At 36.6% G+C, this 22,543-nt stretch overlaps 3 protein-coding genes across 3 annotated transcripts in view; all 3 read right to left on the bottom strand.

The window, feature by feature from the left end:
* The window catches only part of LOC107087147 (small ubiquitin-related modifier 3), a 6,760-nt gene extending 1,661 nt beyond the window's left edge, over nt 1–5,099 (bottom strand). Inside the window, exons 1-3 of the mRNA XM_015378560.1 lie at nt 4,944–5,099; nt 4,377–4,505; nt 4,172–4,243 (exon numbers count right to left, since the gene is read on the bottom strand). Of these exons, the coding sequence (XP_015234046.1) occupies nt 4,172–4,243; nt 4,377–4,505; nt 4,944–4,964 (222 nt within the window). The 5' untranslated portion in view covers nt 4,965–5,099. The remainder of the gene's footprint in view (nt 1–4,171; nt 4,244–4,376; nt 4,506–4,943) is intronic.
* A 3,840-nt stretch (nt 5,100–8,939) lies between these two features.
* Nucleotides 8,940–15,340, bottom strand: LOC107087131 (pituitary tumor-transforming gene 1 protein-interacting protein-like). The gene is made up of 7 exons (XM_015378526.1): nt 15,163–15,340; nt 13,880–13,935; nt 12,889–12,997; nt 11,531–11,633; nt 10,029–10,094; nt 9,764–9,810; nt 8,940–9,476 (listed from the first exon to the last, which is right to left on the bottom strand). The coding sequence occupies exons 1-7, from the start codon at nt 15,278–15,280 to the stop codon at nt 9,433–9,435; spliced, it is 543 nt and encodes a 180-aa protein (XP_015234012.1). The 5' UTR covers nt 15,281–15,340; the 3' UTR covers nt 8,940–9,432.
* Nucleotides 15,341–19,540: 4,200 nt separating this feature from the next.
* The window catches only part of LOC107087138 (unconventional myosin-X-like), an 80,116-nt gene continuing 77,113 nt past the window's right edge, over nt 19,541–22,543 (bottom strand). Inside the window, exons 40-41 of the mRNA XM_015378539.1 lie at nt 22,185–22,376; nt 19,541–20,988 (exon numbers count right to left, since the gene is read on the bottom strand). Of these exons, the coding sequence (XP_015234025.1) occupies nt 20,884–20,988; nt 22,185–22,376 (297 nt within the window). The 3' untranslated portion in view covers nt 19,541–20,883. The remainder of the gene's footprint in view (nt 20,989–22,184; nt 22,377–22,543) is intronic.

Raw genomic sequence — 22,543 nt, 5'->3', positions numbered from 1 at the left:
AACGCTAAGTTTTGGGAGAGACCGCAGCATAACAGACCCGTGCTTTGAATGAACAAAAAAAGCCAGCAGACAAGGTATCCTGAATGATAAGTTTCATTTTAAAGTTATCCCAGAAGGCTGTCTTGACAAAACCTGAGTCCTATGTCTATGTTGTCCAGAAGAAACGAGCGTCTCACTGGCTTAGTGCCAACAAGACAAAGAAATAAATTAAGTCATGTGGAATGCACTGCTGCTGCTGCAATTCCTGTTCAGACCAAAGAATTATTAAAGCATTTTGAAAAAGTTCTACATGTAAAATGTTATGTTGTTGAGATGACTGCAAAGCCCAGTTATTGTAAATTCGTTTGATTTATTTATTATTTTGAGTAACTTCATTTTATTTGAATTAAGTCTGAATTTCATAACATACGGTCAAATAGAATCATTTCCCTTTAGAGATTAAAGACTTTTTTTTTTATTCTTTTTCCTAATTTATGATTTTCTGTCAGTGTGATGAAGAAGCAGCATTTCCTCTGCCTCAAGTTGGCTTTTACACTTGCTGCCAAATTCCAGTGAGCCTGCACCTTTGCAGAGTCGCTATTTAAGGGCTGAGCGGTCCACTGGCTCTAAAGTCTACGTGGTTTGAGACGGCCCTCGATGTGGCGGGTCCTCCATGGAAACACGCAATTGGACATTTAGTGCTTAGTGTTAGAACTAGTGCTTAGGGGACAGTTTGGGCCTTAGTTTCACCTTTGCCCCTTCTCAGAGATCCACTCCTTGGGAGCCTGGTCACTGAATGAAAGTTACTCATTTGGGAAACTTCAGTTTAAAATTAAACGCAGACATAGCTCAGTTAGCAGTAAAGTGTGTGGGGTAGGACTTGTTTGGTACATGCAGACCGGCCTATTGCATCAGCAGTGAGAGGAACTGAAAAAGGTCCTTGCAGGGTTTATGTTCCAGGGGACAGACTCCTCACATCAACAGATAGATGGGATGAAGACCTTACCAATTTTAAGATGCAGCCTAAATACTTTATCATCATGTTTGATATAATTTCCCACTAAGTCTTAAAGATTCCAGAAAACTTGGATGTAGACTTAACCGCACAATGAATGACAGTAAACTCATTTCATTTAATATTAAATAAGAGCTTTTTGGGGATAGAGTTAAACAGGTTTTAGGTACCATAAAAAGACAATGAATCTACTGAATTAACCAACAGAAGATCTCCGATGTGTATTGGTGCAAAACTTGTTTAAGTTTTCAGCAGTCAATCAAGAATAATAAACCCACTTTAACAAGTTGCACATTTCTAAAGACAAATGCTTGATGGGGAAACCCCTCCCTTCCTGCTGTACAAATCACTTCTACCAAGAACACTGAAATGCACCAGTGAGCCAAGCATCATTAAACTGACTAAACCACTGCTTGCATATAATAGGATTTATGCCGTTATTATTACTGTAAATTGTTTTGAGTGGAAAAATATCTATAAAGTTGCTTCATCATTCTGCTGTCACCTTAATATCTTCCCTTCCTTTTCTTACAGTGGACTTCCTCTCTTTCCCTCCAACTCTCCCTTCCTTCCTTACTTATACTTTAATCCTTCAGTCACGCGGGGATACTTTTATTCTAATCTGTGATTATAGTGTATTTCCATGGCTTTATTCGCTGCCTTTTCTGCATCCTTCATAGTCTCCTTCCCTTCTTGCCACCTTCCTACCATCAGTCCCCCCCACCCCACCCCCGGTATCCCGAACTACTAATCTAACATCTATAGATATATCCGCCATAAATCAATTGAAAATGTATGTTTTATATAGATTTTCACATTACATTTAATGAACTGGACCATAAAAATGTAACATGTATATTACTGTCAGGAAGAATGGGAAAGATTTTCATTATTTGGTTACCCAATAGAAAAAAAAACATTACTTTAAACTTTACCACATGTATTTGACTGGCAAATTAGATGACTCCATCTTTATGTTAAAGTTATGAAAAATAGCTCAAGGGGAGGACTTAGTGCATTAAAGATTAAGTTAAAACATTACAGATCTATTTGTAAAACATTTATAGTTTTGACACAAATCAGGAATTAACAACCTTGGTGCCATTCTGAGTTAAACTGAAGTGAAAAGCAGTCTTTTGTTGCAGCATGACACTTTACTGGAAAAGTAGCAGAGGCGTAGCCAGAAAGTTTTAATAAGGGTGGCCAGGCAATAACCAAAGTACACTGAGGGGTGGCCAAAAGTAGATATGCACCAAAACCTCAGGGTCAATCCCTACTGTTCCAACAGGAAAATGAAGACAAAGACAAACTATACTTTTCTACAGTCTTTCCAAACAAATAGAGGAATATATTAAAATGTCCGTGCTTTCTATATAAAAGGTATAGTGGGTAAAATTCTTTTAGGTTTGAGTTTTGGGTGAACATCTTTTCCATTGTCATTACTTACCTACTTTTATCAGTAATTATTCTGCATAAAACTGATATTTACAAGTACTAATATCTACATAAATTGATAATTTAATGTTTTTATTAAAAGTTATTCATCCATGATTTCACTGAAGACTCCCAGATGACTGAAAAGAGCATGAATTCTGTATTTATCATCTTCAATGTTAGTATATTGATGTGCATAATTAACCAGTGTTTTTGTTGTTAATATATGAAAAAATTAATGTTTTGCCACCATCTGTATTAGAGGGAAATAAATGGTAGGGGTGGCCAACGATTGGCTAAAGGGCTGGTTATACTCCCAGCAGCGTGTCGCTTGACGCAGACATCTTTGATTTATGCTCAATTTTGAAGCGTGGTCTGTGCCATGTTATATTCCAAGCCACAACACAAGAGGGACAATCTATGGGTCTAGATAAGGCCGAGGCGGTAAAGAAGTGGGGGCTTTTTGTGCGACAACGGAGGGACGTGAGGGCAAAAAAGAGCGGGGATCCAGGTGGATAAAGGGTCCCGGCGTTCTCGCCCACCTCCCTCTTCTAGCTGGTCCATCTTCGCGAGTTGTTTTCCGCCATTGCGGTCATAAAAACAAGAGCCGGCCTCCTGTCTGCAGTCACCTACAATTTGGGAGAGGTGCAGCAGAGTGTCTGTGGAGGGGGTGTCTTTTTGTTCACTGCGACACCTATGCAGTAGGAGTATAAATAATCGTTTTGTATCGATGCATCGATCCAACAGCCGACGATACAATGCATCGACAGGTCCGCAAGAGTATTGATTCATGTTTTTTTTTTTTCTCCAGTCTATTTTTATCCATTTGCTCATGGGTGTAATTCTCACTCCCGTGCTGCAGTGGCACTAAACCTATTTTGCCGTCCTACCTCGCTTCCTGCTTATCCTCCCGCAGCAGTGTGTCGCAGCGAGCTTGAAGACATTTTTGATTTATGCCCCATATTAAAGCGTGGTCTGGGCTACACGTACACGCTGTGGGTCTAGATACGGCCGAGGCGGTGAGGAAGTGGGGGCGAGTTTGTCCGACAATGGAGGGACACGAGGGCCAAAAAGAGCAGGGATCCGGGTGGAAAAAGGGTCCCAGCATTCTCGCGCACCTCGCTCTTCTAGCGGGTCAAACTTCACAAGCTGTTTTTCTGCAATTTGGTCATAAAAACAAAACAAGCTGGCCTCCTGTTTGCGACACTGTCTGTGGTAAGCTACAATTTGGGAGAGGTGCAGCAGACTGTCTCCAGAGGGGGCGGGGACGCCGACACTCTGGACCCGAGGTATTGAATTGCACTCATTGCACTGATTTTGTGCAGTTTTTTGTTGCAAAGCCTTTCAGAATCTATAACGCAGGGGGCATTATTATTTTTCAGTGAATGAGGTTTTATGGGAATAGGTGGAGTACAACTTTTCTACTTCTGTTAGTTTCTGTTGTTTCTCAAATAAAATGCATAACGATATTACAGCTTTCATTGATCAATTTCAAATTTGAAACATTGTCTAGCCTGATGGGTGTGATTTACACCCCTACTACGCAGACGACCTAGTTTCAAAGCATAAATCAACCTTAAGGGTGGCCACCCCTGGCCCTCCATCTAACTCCGCCCCTGAAAGTAGAGGTGAACATAGCATGGAAGCAACTGCTTAACAGACTGCTTCCAACATGCAAAATTTTGATCAATCTGAAAAATAAAACCTTGCTTTATATCAACATGTGAGATGTGTTGAACCAACCTGTGCAGGTGTGTCTGTTTCATTGATCGGCTGTCCATCAAACCTAAACCTTATCTGACGAATTGAAAGCCCCTGGAAAGAGAAACATACAATCCTGATTAGTCAGATTTTACATCTTAAGGCAGCTGTTGTGATGACAATGTTTAAAAAACAAAAAACAAGGATCTCTATTGGAGACAAACAGGGAGTATTTGAGGTGGCTTGCCTGTCTTTCGCAGTAAGCCTTCATGAGTTTGCTGAGAGGAGTGTGCCTCTTGATCTTAAACTGGACCACTGATCCATCCTGACCCGCCACCTTCAGGTTGATGTGGTCGTTCTCTGTCTTCACTCCTTCCTGCAACATAATCAGCCATCATCACCATGAGCGCCTACAGCTGCCATGATCACCGTTCCCCGCATCCATGCCGCTTCTCTGTTCATCCAGGAGGTTAGCTTAGCATGCTAAGCCCATGCTGAAAACTGGCGCAGAGCTACAATGGCGCAAACACTGAGGGGAAAACGCAAACGGTTAACCCCCCCCTAAACATCCTCTATGCTAGTATCTGGAAACGGAGCTTGCTTCAAACGCAGCTTAGCATGAAAGCCTTCTGATAATCAGTCAGAAAGAGGAAATTTAGGTGGAATATGCGCAAAAATCTAGAATATCCGCAAACCTTTGTTTTCCCCGTCTACCCGCTCAAACAGCATTACCGCAGCCTTCGGGGATAACTTACAGCGGGAATGAAATATTCCCCTTAAACTGGACCTTTCGCGGTTCGGACCCTTTACCAACCTTTGGTTTCTCCTCAGACATCCTGCTACTTTCTCCGGTGTCTAGAAAAAACGTAGAGCCTGCTGTCGATGCTACTGAGGCGGGTTATTCTCACCTCCTACGGCCCGGCTATTTGGTTTGGAGCAGTAGAAATTCTTCATTCTCATTGGTCCTACTGAGGTCACATGATCTGCCGACCTCATGGGCGCGCGGATACATGAACGCGTACGGAGATTTTGCGCACTCCCGCGAGAAAACTGGAACGTGTGTTATAACAAAATCTGTGACCCAAGGGGGCGCTACACTTAGGTTTAGGTATTGTTTTTGGGATTTTATGCTTAAGCATTAATTTTGTGACATTAAGTTTGGACATTAATTATTTTTTTCTATTACTAAGGCTGGGATGTAGTAGATAGCAGACTGGTGAGGAGACTGCCACAGCAGGCAATTGAGTCACAATATATAACAGGTTACAGATTTTTTTCCCTAATATAATTTCACATTTGTTTCATTATAGGGGAAAAAGCAGCTAACACCAGATGTTCACTCAGACATAATAGCTAACACCAGATGTTCACTCAGACATAATGAAATAACTATTGTTTTCTTCCCCTAACCACCTAACATGAAAATATTTCTTATTTCTAATTTCTTATTCCTGTAGATATTATCTACAGGTACTTAGAGATTCACTTCCATACACAAAGCCATATTCTTATCTTCAGCTACCACAGTATACATGTCAGATTAAATAATACCACTTATACCTTAGCCATAGTATCAAGGTGTTAATTTATTGTATCTCTTATACTATATCCGTTGGTTGTGCTTTTCTTTTTTACATCTCTTTGCATGCGATGAGGCAGACTGGAACCTTTTTCTTTCATCTTTTCTCAATTCTTTTGATTTTCCTTTCCTGTTCTACTTACATTACAGTGTCCATATGATCTGTAATACTCCCTGCATGAATAATAAAGTTTTATATGCATAAATCAAGCAGAAAACTATGGCAATAGCTGTACTGCATTACTTGTGAAAGCAAAATCTGTTGGGCTCGTATCAAGACAATTATTCTTATTGCCCCATTGCCAGACAGGACACTGTAAAAAAAAAAAAAAAAAATTCTTATTTCAGGTCAATTATAATTAATATTTATATTAGACTCAAGATTTGCACTCAGCTTTATTGATCCTTTGGGATTACTCCTTCAGGGAAATTCTGGTTCCAGTAGTATATATAGAGTACAAGTAGTTAAAGCAAGATGCCATTAAAAAAATACATATGACAGACAATTTAAAAAGAGTGTATTTAGTACAAAAAAAGCATAAAAAAAGAAAAAAGTTGTAATATCCTGGAATATGTTTCCCTTTAATATAAAACTATCTGCACAGTAGAGAGCTAAGGTAAGACTACATAGTAGTTGACTTGGTTTATTGCACGTGCATTGTGGAGCTGTACTGACCATATAAATAAGTGACAATTATACAGGCTACACAGTAGTTGGCATGTGTAATAGTTGGCACAGTGAGAGAGAGGAATATTGCACAGGAGTGACAATAGGTAATGTTTTTCATAAGATGTCCAAGGAGGGGGTCCCCCATCCTCCTTCCCCCAAGAGAGGAGTTGTACAGCTTGATGGCTTGGGGAACAAAGGAGGTCAGCAATCTGTTAGTCGTGCAATCTCCCACCTATTTACATAATGACAGAATAATGCTAGTTTTCACATCTTTTGAGAGTTAAAAAAATGTAATAAACATACATTTACTATGTAAATGTACACTTGTGTTTTAAGCTTGTTTTTGCCCATTATTCCTAAAGAGAACTGTTCTAAATATGTCAGGCTGCCATATTTGCATAGAACATCAGGGTATTTTGACGACTGCTCCAACACACTAACTTTTTTGTCCTTGTTTTTTTTTTGTTTTGTAACTTAAATAATGGTTTAGGGTTATTGATCAGTTAGCAGAACCGTTTGGACCAAAACTTAACTGATGTCTGTTTTTTTCCACGTGTCTAAACATTTAGCCTTTCTGTGACACAGAACCAATACATTTCATGAGCATTATGACAGCTGCACGTTTCCATGGTGTTTTTAATTTGGTAGAGATGTTTTACCAGTCGAACAGACTATCTTCATGCTTCAGATTTAATCTAAGATTATCCAGCCTTGATAAGATCCACAATTCTCTCTTTTGCTTTTGATTTTTTTCATTATCTCTTGGAAGTTCATGGGGTACAATATGATATATTGAATCAGAATGTGCCCATGTGTTAGAATGCACCAGACCAGTCCAGACCTAAATCAAACTAAGCATGACTTTCAATTTTTTTGTTATTTTTTTGTTGACACTCCCTCTGTTTGAGCTTGAATTCTTTAGTGTCAGTCTAGTGCAAAGATGATAGAAACATGTCCATAAATACTTATGGTTTTATTTCTGCAGTAAAGGGGTTTCCAAAGTATCAGCTTAGCAGGGCAGAACATAAAAACATCTCACATTTCCAATTTTATTTCTTTATAAAATAAAAAACTTTAATCTTATATTTATACCTTTTGTGTTGTGTTGGTCTGCCATATAAAATCCTAATAAAATAAATGCTAGTTTGAGGTTAGAAGGTGATTAATTTACAGAGTGTACCAAACCACTGTAAGGGATTGCTCAATTTGGGTCCAAGTCCAAAACCACGCCCTGGTTCCTGGCATACTCAGCAGGTTTCTAGCTTCATTCTGTCAAGAAGAGTGCAGATCTTCAACACTTTATATTACTTCTCTCTTTTCTGCATTGAGGTCAAGAGAGAAAACAAGGTTATCCTCAAGTGACACTGTTTCTAATGAGAGGAAAAAAACATCAAAAGTTTAGCAAATCCAAAGGAAGGATTTTTTCATCTGCAAATAATACCTGCCTATTTTAATAATGGAAGGAAACTGAAACAGAAATGTCAAAATAAACTAGAACTAAAAAGGATACAGCCTTGATCTGTTCTATACTATTTATACCATAGTTCAGAGCAACATCTTACAACTGGAACAGTTGGTTTTTGTCAACAATACATACAATTTGAGCATTACAAAACTGGACAACTGGGTCATGATAAGGTATGATGTTAGCATGTAAGCTATGATTAAATAAGATATGGGATTCTGTGCAAGCGTTTTACCTGAGATGAGGAGAAAGTGATCGAACTGCTGCTCAGTGATCCAGAGTCCTCAAATAAAAGTAAGGCTGGGCAATATGTTGAGATTTTAAAAATATCGAGTTTAAAAAAACATAGAAATGGTCTCCATTTCAATTTAGTTATACTCTTATAAACACTGAACTTTTTTATTTTATTTTTTTTTTAGACTTGATATCAGGTTTCTCTAAAGCTGTTAGAAAATGTGAAATTTTACATTAGGGACAAAGCCTCCTTTAAATGTGTCTTTTTATAACTACTTTAGGGAAATAGAAATGGATATGATTTTGCCCAATTTTCCCAATTCCTAGATGAAAGTTTACATTTCATTATGGAATCAAGGTCCCAGAGTCTGGAGGAAGAGTGGAAAGTTTAAATACTTCCTTATGCTGACAACCGTTATGGAGATGCTGTTTTCATTTTTAAACAGGACTTGGTACCAGCACAAACTTCTACATGGAACAAACACAGGTTCTACTTGGCAGCAAACACACAGGAACTGAACCCCTTAGAGAGGTTATAGTCACTTTTTGTAATGTTGGGACAAAGATGTTACTCAGCAAAATGTTACTCAGCAAAAATCAACATTTGATGTATTTTAAAATTAAAGCCCTTTAAGATTCTCTCTGCCATGTTGCCATCAGTATTGCAAACAGAACTGTTTACCTCAGCAGTGCCACGGGCTGATGGCCTCCAGGCCACAAAGCATTGATCCAGTCATACAATAGCTGACGAATACTCAGCAGTGGTTCAACATTTCTGTTAGAAATCCAATTTTTTAATCAATCGAAATGAAATGACTTTATTAATCAAAGATAACAAAGCAAACTTTTGTTTATTCTTTTTATTTTCAACTTTATAATTCTCTGTACAAAGATCTGATTCACATGTGATTAAAGGACACTGACTTTAAAACAAATCTAATAAAAGGTTAAAATCAGATGAAACATAAACCTGTTAATGGGCCTTTTTAAGTAGACCGCAGTAGTAGAGTATGAAAGTGAGGCTTGTGAATCCTGTAAATACTGTTGGGTCGAAGCAGACCAGCTAAAACACAGATGTTTTGGCTTGTCTTGTTTGATAAAATTCTCTCTTAACACATTTTGTTCTTGAACAGCTTGTTTTACATGTGTTCAGAACCATATTAAGTCCTTTTAATCAAGCCCAGACATTAGAAAGCATTTTCCCATAAACAAACGATAAGCAAAGAGAAAGTTTTCATTCTTAACTCCGTCAAAGTGAAATTAATCCAGAAGATCATAGTTTAACAACAGACACTCTGTACAGGCAAGTCTCATTGTTACTGCCACCATTAAGATCCTCTTCACTGACATTCCTTCTAATGATCATTCATTCGGGCATATGGATTCTCCTTTGTTATACCTATAAAACATGTGATCAAAGACCAAAGTTAAGGAAAACATAATAGCTTTTTTTATTATTATTTATTTCTATTATTAAAAGTGGATTAAATGTGTGCTTTACAGTTTTGCCTTTATCCACTAGATGGCAATGTTGACCATTTAAACATGTTTCTCAACCTACCTTATCCAATAAATCTTTATTGTACTTTTGTTTAAATTGCATATTAATGATCCTAAAACCTCTTACTGATATTCTCCACTTTAATTAGCAGTCATGATGAGAAACATTGAAGGAACAGGTCTCACCATATTTGTGCCTGATTTCATCATGCCTCATCTGGATCTCTGTTTTCCTAAAGAGGAAGAAAACATGGACAGAGTGTTTATTTGTACGCTAGATTTTAATGTTATGTGTAATTCACAAGATTTATGTGCAGAGTATGTTAGAAATTGTTTTTTTTTTTTAAGTGGCATTAATGGAATATAGGTCAAATTAGATGTTCGCAGAAGAAAGAGGAAGAGGGAGGGTTTGATTCGGTACTTAGCAAACATCTACTGAACAGCCATTCACCTGGCTTTCTGACGGGCTTTCCTCGCTCGGGTCTGTCTCTCCACCTGCGCATCTTCTCTGCTGCTTCTGAAAAAGAAGATTACGTATTTTTATAATCATCACAGTTTTATTTTATAGGTGCAAGTATGAAATGGTTTAAAGATATAGTGGAGAATGTTCTTTTTCTGGGTGGATCATCAAAATAAGTGGTCCTCCTAATTGTCAATCATTCTGGTGATATGTTTACGTAAGGCCGTCCTACATGCTCGTCCCCATTTTCACTTACTGGGGGCGAGTCTAACATAGTGGAAAAATTGCAAATTTTCTTTTAGAAAGTGCAAACAGCAACTTTTAAACAGAGCGTGCACAAGGAGAAATGGACTTGTGAATGCCCTTGCACGCTGAATTGAGCTGAATTTAATTCTGATCAGCATGGAGGAGGGACAAGAATAAATACATTGCTGACGGAAAGCCAAAAGACAGTGTTTGTTCTACTTAGATGAAGTAAAAGTTAAAATGTTTGTTATCAGAAATGAATTATTCAATTTGTTTAAAGCTAACAGTACTTTAACTGAAATATAAAGCAGCCCCAATAAAAAAAATAAAAAAAAAGCGGTGGTAGTGCCATGCTGTGGGAAAGCTTTGCTTTGAAAGAGAAAGGGAAGAGTTGATTGGTAGAAGCATGGAATGAAATACAGGGCGGTTCTGGCAGAAAACCAATTGGAGAAGGCAAAACATTTCTAAATTGTTGGCAGAACTTCTTTTATTGGGATAACTAACCTAAGCATAATGCCAGAGCCACAATACAATGGTTTATAGATTAAATTATAGGCCTATATAAATTCTATATAAATAGAATTGCCCAAGAAAAGTGCAGACTGTTCTAGAACACCAACAGGTAAACCTGAACACTTCTGTTCTTAACACATTCAAGTTCTTGTTACCCAGAGAAGAATAGGTAAACACTTTATTCTCTAGACACTGAAAGCTGGCAGACACATATCCTAAAGGTCTTGCAGCTGTAACTGCAGCAAAAGGTGGTTCTGCAGAATACAAAACGTACACCAGACTTTTAAATTTTTTTTTACTTGGAAAAAATAAAACCACATATTTTCATTCAGCTTATAATTATTTTCTTTGCTTTCCTCCATCGTGTCACCTTGAAATAAAATACATTAAAGTTTGCAGCTTTTAATGGAAAAAGTTTAAAAGCTTTAAATACTTTTCAAGACAATCTACTTTTTAAACTTTGCAAATAACAGGAGGTACAATGTTTTCAAAATTGTGTTTCCAAATTTTATGAAATAAAAAAAAAAAAGTTTAAAAAAATACTGAGCATTAAAAAAATAAAGTGTATTTCTTCTCTTCCAACCCAGCCTTTATTCATCAGTGAGAGAAAGTTGTTTGGAGATAGCGGTGTCAGCCCAGCCGTTCACAATAATAGGCCTTTGTCTCACGCTCACCACCATTTGCTTATAAACCAGATTGCACTACCAGTGTGTTTCCTTAGACTCATTGCTTACCCAATTCGCTCACACTTGCAGCAGCAGAAGCAGCAAACGAGAATGGCGATGATGATGACTCCAGCCAGCACCGACATTGTGATAATCAATATTTGGAAGTTGACTGTAAATTTTAAAAGAAGAAAGGTGTAATCCTCCATTAACAAACAGAAGAGCCAGCTATGCAACAATCTGACCTGCGAGGGTTTAAGACTATTATTCAATTTGGAGTTAAAAGTTTCCAAGATAGAATCTGATTTTAAAGTGTTTTTAAAAATCACAGCAAGAGTTCCCACATTTTAATAAAATTTTCCTGTAACTGCTGAGAAGGTCAAAGAGGCTCAGAATTACAACAATAACAACCAATGTTGGCAATAGTTCACTGACTGACATGCCAGCTAGAAAATAGGCTAATTCCTGTACTGAAAAAAAAAAAAAAAAAAAGTGCAACAGTTTTTGGCTTTTACTTAATCATATTTAGTTTAACATATTTTTTCATCTTAGAAGGAGGACATAAAAAATGTGTTAAAGTAACCAATTGTCAATATGTAGATGCCAAAAACGGCTACATTGGGAATCGTTGATGCCTAACAAGAAGGATCCTGTTGCCAAAATAGGTTTGATGCAGGACACGTTTTAAGCTTTTATAGAAAATGTGTTTTGTGACTGGGTTGTACTCAAAAGGTTTTTAAATGTTATATCATTTTTTACTTTGAAGTTTTGAATTTTAGACATCTGATAAACTGAAAATGTGATTACAATAGTGATAGATTTCATTAGAAAGGGTATTAGTCACCTTGGAAAATCTAATTTTATATAATTAATCATTAGTATTCTAATGTTTTTAATTTATTAACACTATATAATTTTATATCCTTTCATATCTAATTTAATGTATAAAATATTTTTTTGCTTACAAAGAATACCAGTTTTACATTACACATGTACATTCTGTGCGTAAATCAAGTGTTAGAAGCTAAAGATTCCATTTAAAAATCTTAAAAGTTATGCACAAAACTCAAAATACAGTGAAAAAAATAATGCAACCCTTATTAGCATTTACTTAACCATATTTAGTTACTTTATCACAATTGTTTCATATTAGCAGGGTAGGACATAAACAATTGTGTAAACTAAATATGATTAAGTAAATGCCAAAAGCAGTTGCATTATTTTTTTTAAAGTGTAAACTGCAGCCGAATAACTTGCAGAATATTAACATTCAGGAAAAAAAGATCATAATTAAAAAAAGAAATGACATTGTGAGAAACTATAGTAAGAAAAATAATAAGTGGAGATCAACATGTAAAGTGCACTAATAATATCCTTGGTACGTGAAAAGCTGACAGAAGAGTTTGGGACAATTTTTTTAGTCTTACCCCAACAAACCCCCCAACGTGCATCATTCAGAGGGCAAACACTGCTGGGGGGCAGGATGTTCTTCACTGGGTAGTCAATGCACTGTTGGTTCAAAGAGCACCACAAGCACTGCAGCAGGAAGGGAGACACAACACTTTTATTGGTATGTAGGCTAAGCTAGATATGTGCATGTTCACTTGCAAAGGAGAAATGAAAATCTGACCCATATCTATCAATCTATCTGGAGCCGTTTCCTCTGTACACCTTGATGGGGTGGTCGCTTTTCCAAAATTAATACAGTTTAACAAGAAAACTGAACTAAACAAAGATAAAATATGATCCATTTGGATGAAGACAAGTATAATTTCTCATAGCAGTTACCACATTTTGTATGGCAGTGCAAGATGCATGTTAAAACACTCTTCAACCGCTTTGGCAGTGACATCATGAGGGGAGTTGGCAAAAGATAAAGTTTCAGTTTTATTATATATCTTTTTTGTTTCGATCGAATAATTTCAATATCAAACAGAAAATTAAATAAAAAGTTGATTTCATTTCGGGGAGGAGCAAAAAACTAACAATCACATGATTATTGACCAAATATGATAGGGTTTAAATAAAACGGGTCACAATGCAAAATCAAACAAAATTCGTTGGCATTATAAAAACAGATTAAAATTGAAGATATTCTTTTAACTTTGTATTTTAAGTAAATCTATATGTTTTTATCGGGGAAGACGGGGAACAGGACAGGTAGGATGTAAAGAGGAAACAGCGCCACCTAGAGTCATACTCTACTATATTTGCAGAATTTGATGCAAGGCTAAAAATCTAAAATTTAACTTTAAAAACAATACAAAATTAAAGGGTCAATAAGTAGGCCTAAATAGTACAAAAGACATTAAACCCCAGCCAGCATATTTCTGCTGATCAGAATATTTTTTTTTTTCTATTTGCTGACCATGACAACACATCAGGATATAGGAAACAACAGGGGGGTGGGAGTCTTACAGCCACATTCTGCAGACATTCATCACAGCTTGTGTTTGATGCCAGGCTACAATGAGCTGAAACAGAGGGAAAAACGGAGAAGTGAAGAACAACAATGATACGTAGGAGGATTAGGACCACTGGAAAAAAAAAAAAAAATATTTATATTTAAATATGTCAGTTTAATATGGGAAAAACGTCAAAATTCTGACTTTTTTCTCAGACTTCTGCCTTTAATCTCTGAATTCTGACTTTAATCTAAAAAACAAACAAACAAAAAAACAAAAACAAAAAAACAACAACAGATTTTTACATTTTGTTTCAGTTTAATATGAGAAAAAAGTCAGAATTCTGACCTTAATCTCAAAATTCTGACTTTTTTCTCAGAATTCTGCCTTTAATCTCTGAATTCTTACTTAATTCTGACAGCTAACAAACATGTTAGCATCAAGCTGTAGCCATGTCTGTTTTAGAGACTAGCTCTCTTGTTTTAATGACCTTCTGCTCCTGCATTAATGAAATAGCATCACCAGGGACCCCTTGAGCACGTAAAAAGTTGCCTAATTGCATTATTTTCCACAAATGTGTTATCAGCCCTCCCAAACCACTCACATCTTTGTCATTGAAGCTGCTTGCTCCCACATCTCTTCCTTCATGGTGTCCATCTGAGATTAAAGTCAGAATTCTGAGATTAAAGTCAGAATTCTGACTTTTTTCCTCATATTAAACTGAAATAAAATGTAAAAATCGGTTGTTGTTTTTTTTTTGTTTGTTTTTTAGTGGCCCTAATCCTCTTCCATACAAAGAAGAGGAGTGCTCCCAAATCTCTTTCTTTATGGTGCCCACCTACATTAAGATCCAAAATTCTGAGATTATAATCAGAATTCTGAGGAAAAAAAGTCAGAAGTCTAAGAAAAAAAGTCACAATCCTGAGATTAAAGTCAGAATTCTGACTTTTTTCTCATATTAAACTGGAAAAAAGGAAAAAAAAAAAAAAAAACAGTTACCTTTTTATTTTTTCAGTGGCCCTAATCCTCTTCCCTATAAAGAAGCTTGTAAAAGTTGGAGTGTTTTGTAGCCAGTTTGGGTTGATGCTGACCCAGACTGACCAACAACTTTAACTGCCAAAAGCAACAAGAACCCAGTTTTTAAAAAAAGCTAATGACAAAAAATAATTACCTAAATCGCTTATCTTTGCATTTCCTTACTTTAAAACCAATTTGCTGATGTCATGTGACAACCTCCTGACCACAAAGACCGCGCAGGAAAAAAAAAAAAAACTCAGAAAAGTGAAGAAAGCTTACCCGGAGCAGGGGAAGGCGTTGTAGTCTCCGCATCTGCTGCAGCAATAATGAACACAACGAAACAGATGTTAGAAAAGAAAGAAAAGAAAGACGAAGCTGAGCTAAAAAAGCCGAACATGGTGCCACTAGCGATCAGTAGAGAGGAAAAAATGCTTTTGTGAGGAGGCAAAGTGAAGGCTGGACGTCTGCTTTATGACGTCATGAGCAGCTGACTCTTCTGTCATTAAACAGCTGCAAACATAATGATACTTTATAGGGTGAAATAAACGCTTAGTTTAAAACCAGCAATATGCTTATTTTCTGCAAGGGATTGCAAACTAATAAAAACCTAATTGTACAAAATGAGAACTTTACTCATTTTAAATTACAGGGCCCATGATGAACCAATTTAGGGCAAACCATAGAGTCATATAACCCACAAGTTTGAGACTGAAATGACATTTTCCTAAAGATGATTGGCTGACTGAGGTATGTCTGACTGTAACTTTAAACAATGGATACTTTGCAATAACATGAGTTAAGAGTCCCTCTCTGCCAAAATCGGTGATCTACTGTGTCTACTCTCCTAAATAAAACCACTAAAAGATCAAAGTGAATAATCCTGTTTCTGTTCTTTGAGTTTTGTGTGCATGCTCATCAATAAATAATGGCCTGTACTTGGTAAACCATTAAACATTTTTTAAACAACCTAAAGTAAAACAAACAACATTTTTAAAAGCAGGATTTCATTACTGGAGGTATATGGGCTGTACTTGTATAGCTCTTTAGCAAGTGCATGGACTCCAAAGCACTTCATATTACATTCAGTCATTCATCTATTCACAAGCTGTTGGTGGTGAGCTACAGTTTAGCCACAGCTGCACTGGAGCAGACTGACAGCAGTAACAGGATGAACCACTATATCCTGAGCCATGGTCGCACCACTATAGATAAATATTCTTGCTCCCTTTTTTTCTAATCTTTTCTGTCAGTTTTGGGTTTTTTAACAGTGATGTGTAAAACATGCCAAATATAAAATTTTCCTCCATGTTAATCTTTTTCATTTTGATTTTCAAAGCTTTTAAAAAAAATTGTGAAGTCTGGAAAGGTGTTTCCTTTGGCGGATGTGAAGAATCCTATATAAGGAGTGTAGTATTCTTTATCATAATAAAGGACGTCTCAATAACCCAGTGTGTGTCTAAATAAAGTTAAACTGCTGTTGTTATTCAGTTCAAACAATGAAACATATTGATTATGTTTCATTTTTTCCCCTGCTATTTTATTGTCATTACAGTCACAAGTACAAAGCAATAAAATTTACTCTCTGCTTTTAACCCATCCCCTTAGGGAGCAGTGGGCTGCCATCATGGTGCACCTGGGGAGCAATCAGAGGTTAAGGGTCTTGCTCAGGGTCCAAGAGTGGGAGTCTATGGGAAAGGAGCTGGAACTCAGAACCCCGGGATACCAAGCGCAATGCCCTAACCACTAGGCCACCACCCCATCACAAAACTCTCAAGACTGCAGTTATCCTTGTCTTTTGTGTGTTTTCTTTTTTTTGCCTTTATGGTTTCCTTACATTAAACATTTTTGCAATATTGTTAGATAAACCCATCAGGTAACAGCGAGTTTCTTTGGCTCTTAGCTTTTGCGTCTAATAGAGGGTGTCAGTGAATCTCTGTTAACTGTCTGGTCAGCAGCCTTCTCCATGACTGACTAGGCTATTAAGTAACATTTCTGGTTTAGCAATGTATTTGTTCTCCTTTTTTGCTTTAATGTCATCATATTATTCAAGAAATTAAAATCTGAGTTTTCATTGGCTGCAAGTCATAATCCTCAAAATAAATAGAAATAAAAATATTAAATATATAACTTTTTCCACAGTTAGTCAGTCCATATGTTTTAGCTCTGAGATACAAAAATAAATAAACTTTTGATAAAAGAGATTTTTTTTATATATTTTTTCTGGTAAAAAAAACAAACAAAATGAAATATATGAGAGAATAAGAAGTTTCATCCATCCATCCATCCATCTTCTTACATGCTTAATCCCAAGTGGGGTGGTGAGGGGTGCTGGTGCCTATCTCCAGCTGTATACGGGCAAGAGGCGGGGTACACCCTGGACAGGTCGCCAGAGAATAAGAAGTTAACTAAGGTTTAATATTTATCAGTCTTTTGTAACTTATTCATGTTTAAAGGTCCCATATTTTGCAAAACTCACTTTAAAAACATTTTCTAATAGTCATAGGTGTCCTGCAACCTGTGTACGAGGTTTACAAATGAAAAAAATAAAAGCTTTACCCTTTCTCATTGTTTTTTTCCCCCTCATAGTTAATGTGTGCTGAAAATGCTCAAGCCCTTTATGATGTCAGGTGGGGACATCAGGCACTCTCTGCTCACCAACACCCAGCATCCAACCAGACATGGTGAGGCTCCATTCACACTCCCGTATGAAGGGTCTCAAATCTGATTTTTTTTGCCCATATGCGACCTGTATCTGATCTTTTCTAAACAACACATTTTTTTCAGATTTTTTTTTTTCAAATGCGACCAAGGCCACTTGGATATGTCGTCCTAAATTCGATACACATCTGATCTTTTCCAGTGCGACCTGTGTCTGAACAGGCCGCATTCATTTGACCTGAACGTCAGTCTTGAAAAGCGTTGTAAATGCGCCGGCTCCAGTTGATTAAGAAATGAAAGATGAGCTTCAGCACTACCATTCATGGTTACTTCCACAAACAAAGAGCACACTCGCATGCATGCATGCAGTTCAGACGGGAGATCACATACAAGTTGCATATATTTGGAAACGTGAACAACCATGCAAAGCAATTGGATTTCACAGAAAAATATCAGAACTGAGCATTAAGGCCAGAAGTGTAAACAAAGCTTTTAAAGCAAGAGCCGGAAACAACTTTACTGTGTTGGAATGTTTAGCCCGCAAACACGTTAGAAATGCAGCTAACGTTTGTGTCCTCAGCTGTTTTGATTTTTTTTTTTTTTTTTATATACATGGATAATCTTCTCTGTGGTTTACAAACAGCCTTTTCCTTACATGACTGTGACAGCCTGCAGTCACACTCTGAAGCTGTGTGGTAACTTTTACATTTTTTATTTCCAAAATCAGTTGCACATTTCATAAATTTTCATTAGCCTGACTTTAAGTTAACTTTTTGCAGTGCACACATTTAGTAAACTTTATTTTTCAGGTTTTTTTTGTTTTTTTTGTCAAGTTGCAACTGATTGATTTCTTTTTTCTTTGAGTTGCTAGTTTCCTTGGGATCTGCTGATGGAGGGCTACAATGAGCTCCACCTTTCCTCAATTGATGGTTGCAGGCTAATCAGCGGGTCAAACCATTTGTAATTTGAAGGGAAATTTGTTTAAATATAATTAACAAAATATAATTTTGTTAATTAGTTAAATTTAAAGAATTTTGTGTCTGGCCAGTATTTATCTGTTTAATTAAGTTTATTTGTTTATTAGTTTGTGTGTCAACAGTGGTCTGATCAGCCACTATTTGAGTTTCCCTCATGTCCTGTTTGTTAGGTCAGTTTGTGCTTTAGTTCTTTATTTTAAAGCCTGAATTGAATTCTGTTTTCTTGACCTCTGTTTTTGGGCCCAGTTTATATATATATATATTTTAACATTTTGGGAATAAATTAAGACTTTTTTTGAAAGATTTCAGTGGTTTTCTGGCTGGTTTGTGCAAATCCCTCACATTGACGTATGCAGCAAGTCTACCCTTTTTCAGTAGCTGCTTGGTTAGTTTATTACAGCAAAAAGAGGCTATAGCATCACATGTTTGTTTATTTTAAGGTTGTTTATAATCTAGGTTTTCAAGCTCCCATGAAAAACTGGATCGTTCCGTATGTAGAAGGAATGCTCTGTACTGAGATGATTAGAGTGAGATTTGTCCATATGTTGATGGAATAAAAAATGTGTATGAGTGTTTTTAAAATCATAAATTAATGGCAATGAGACATTAATTTATGATTGTCAAGCTGATCCTGTTATGTGTTTTTTTTCATTTTTTATTTATTATTCTGTTCTTCTGTCTGCCATCATTATGAGCTCTGACTGGTTGTTGTTGTTGCAGGGTGTTGGGGTACATCCTTCGGGAGGACGAAGAAAGCCAAAACAGCTCGTTCCAGAGAGGGGTGAAGGGGGAGGTTATCGGCACATGCCGCTCGTCTAATTTGAGAGGAATTTTCCTGCTCAAACTGTAAAACCATGCTCTGGAGGCATCATTTTTAAAAATGCACTGTAATATGAGCCCTTTAAAGCTTGATATTCAGACATTTTCATGTATAAATTACAACACAGACAACATTTCAAATACAATAATTTATTAAAGCATTTTTAAAATTCTGATATAAAACATTTTCAGTCTTTTTTTTTCTTTTCCACAATTTTTTTGCCTCATAAAACAATCAGAAGTCTGAAAAAAAAAACAACAACACAAAAAACAGTCATTGTCAACGGCAACGTGGCTCGCTCTCTGGTGTGGCCGCCGGCAGCTGACCAGAGCGCCCACTGTGGGTGAAAATGGTCAGAACGCAACAGAGTGTGAACAGTGATCTAACGTGAGGTAAATACTAAGCTCATTAGGTTGAAATGACATTACTCTAACCATAAACTATTCTGCAATGATAAAAAATAGTTTCAGTTTGTCTCTAACAGTCAGGGAAGCCCAGGAACATGGCAAAAAATGTCGATTATACATCTTGTAACACTAAGCAACATTTGCTTTGTCCATAAGAGAACAAATAAAACTAACAATGAATTTCAAGCTTCGTTCTCGCTCAAATCAAACGTTTTTATAAATAAATATCAGACCCCTAATTGGGCTGCTAACATTTCTAAAAGCAAAAAAAAAAAAAAAAAGCACAGAATTAAACTATGCTCTCAGATGCGATGAATGCTGTCATGCTTTTATTCTAAAACACACAATTTGGCTACTTTTAAACATACATTCAGCTCATGTTTGTTTTTGCTCATGGAGAGTAGCTCAAATATTCTAAAATTAGTCATTTTCAGTCATGTTAACAAAGATGTTCTATTTTCAATTGATGTATCTGGTTAATCAAGTTTCATTAGTTGCGGTTCTTTTTTTTACCTGTTAGAGAAGTGTTTTTTGCCTCACACACGAATAATAACAAACCAGTTCATCTTCTGCTTCTGCAAGGCCACATTTATGCTGTTTAGTAAGGCAAGAGGAGGGGGACTTCATAAATACCCTGAGGGGATCTCCATTCAGGAGAACATTCATTAGAAAGGGGCCAAAAACTCTAGCATTAAAAAAAAATTCTTATAAATAAAGGTGCCAACACTTTCAGTGTGTGAATGCTACTGCAGCACATTCACAGATGATGTCTGAGATTTTCCAAATTGGTCATTTGGATGTTTCGGTGTTTCCAACTGTGCTAAAAGAAAGATCTTTAAATTATATCCAGTAAAAGAACACACCAGATTTTTTTTTTTTTTAAACAAGTGTAAAGGTTTTTGGAAGAGTACATGGCAGAGTGACATTGTGGACGTCCAAGGGGATAAACATTCAGATTTTCCGCCCATAAAAGTAGGAGAATTAAATGTTAGGTTAATATTATGGAGATTTCTAAATGGAAGAATGTTAATTTCAACACTTTGTGGCAAAAAACTCCATGTTGTTCCTCTTTTAGTCCCTTCACATCGTCTCCATCTCGGTTATGCAGCTGAGTAGGTATGGCGTGGCCTCCAGCAGATCACCGGATCCAGTTGGTTCCGTAACTGGACACAGATTTGACGCTGCAGCGCTTCTTCACGATCATGTTTATGTAGGCTTTCATGATCTTTGTAATCTCTCCAACCTGACAAAAAATGCAGCAAATTAAAGGTGAGTCTGTGGCTTTGGAAGCAAAACCAAAACTGCATTATCTACTGAGGCTTGCTAAACAAGCTATACTCCTTTAATGTTTTTTATTTGTAAAGCTAAAAACACAGATTATTATGCATTTCATCTGTACTTTATTTGATAGACTTACACAAAGGAGTATATAATAGTATTTTTCTTTCTTTTTTAACAAATGAAAACTAAAATATGTGCCCTTCATTTGTATTCAAGGTATCCTAATGCCCCAGTGGATTTGTATAAGTTCAAGTGCAACGAATAAGTTTTTTTATTAAATAGGCAGAAGATACTGCTCATTAGGTGCTCATTTAAAATATGGCAATTAAAGTTTTAAAAAACAATAAAAGTTCTTGTCAAATGTTTGACAGTCTTGTTTGAGGACAGAGTGATCATGTGGATCAAGTGTTTTAATCACATCAGAACAAACAGGAGTGTTTTAGGCAGGGTGTAAAGGAGTATTTGGAGGTAAATAAACACAGTATTTAACTTAAGAGTAAATAACAAATAACAGGGGGGGAAAAGGCGGATGTCAACATTACACAGGGGGAATGCTTTCTCTTAGGTGAGATCTAAGGGGATAAAATTTAACATGAAGATGGATTGAGCTGACTAGGGGAAAGAAAAATAATTAGTGATTGCAAATGGGTTTTGGGTTCACCTTCTGGTAGGATGCCACTAAACATGCAGCCAGGTTTACAAGGGAATGGTTTACAGCGAAGTATATTCATTTTAGGAGCTTTAGACCTAAATCTTATTGAGAATCTGTAGCAAGAAGTAAAAATGACTAAAAGCGACTAAAAGTTTGAGCTAATTTCTAAGAAAAATTGCACAAAATGAAATCTCTGGAGAAACTCCATCAAATATATTGCTCTAACAGCAGCTAAAGTGATTCTTCAACCCATCATGCCGCATGGATGGGGATCCGAACAAAGTATTGACTCAGAGGGGGTAAATATAAATAGACACCACATTTCTGATTTAAAATTCTGATCTAAAAATAATCTGCACCTTTTACTTGCTTTTTTTAGTATCATGCACTGCTTTGTGGACTGTTATGTAAAATTCATGTATAATACACAAAGTCTGTAGTTGCAATTCGACAACATTTTAATAAGTTAAAGATGAGAAACTGAGAAGTTACAATAAAAAGTGTACCTCTGGTGTCTCAAAGAACATTTCCCTCTCATCCACAGTGATCTTGTATGTGCAGGACTGCGGGGCACCGAAGAAGACAATGTGTTCATACGGGAATGTCTCCAGAGGCTTTGGCTCCCCTCTCTTGTATACAGACACGTTCTCGGCGCTCACGCTTAACCAGAGGTCATGAGGGAATCCTCCTTCTTTACACTGCAAAGACGCATTCAGGAGATTTTTTTCACATGAAAAAACAAGAACTTCATATTGAGGCAGTTTCAAACTTTACAGGAGTAACACAATGAAATGATGATAATATATTAACACATATATATATATATATATATATATATATATATATATATATATATATATATATA

The sequence above is a fragment of the Cyprinodon variegatus genome, unplaced genomic scaffold (assembly GCF_000732505.1).
Source record: "Cyprinodon variegatus isolate N-32 unplaced genomic scaffold, C_variegatus-1.0 Scaffold174, whole genome shotgun sequence".
Classification (NCBI taxonomy): domain Eukaryota; kingdom Metazoa; phylum Chordata; class Actinopteri; order Cyprinodontiformes; family Cyprinodontidae; genus Cyprinodon; species Cyprinodon variegatus.
This window is presented reverse-complemented; position numbering and strand designations above follow the sequence as displayed.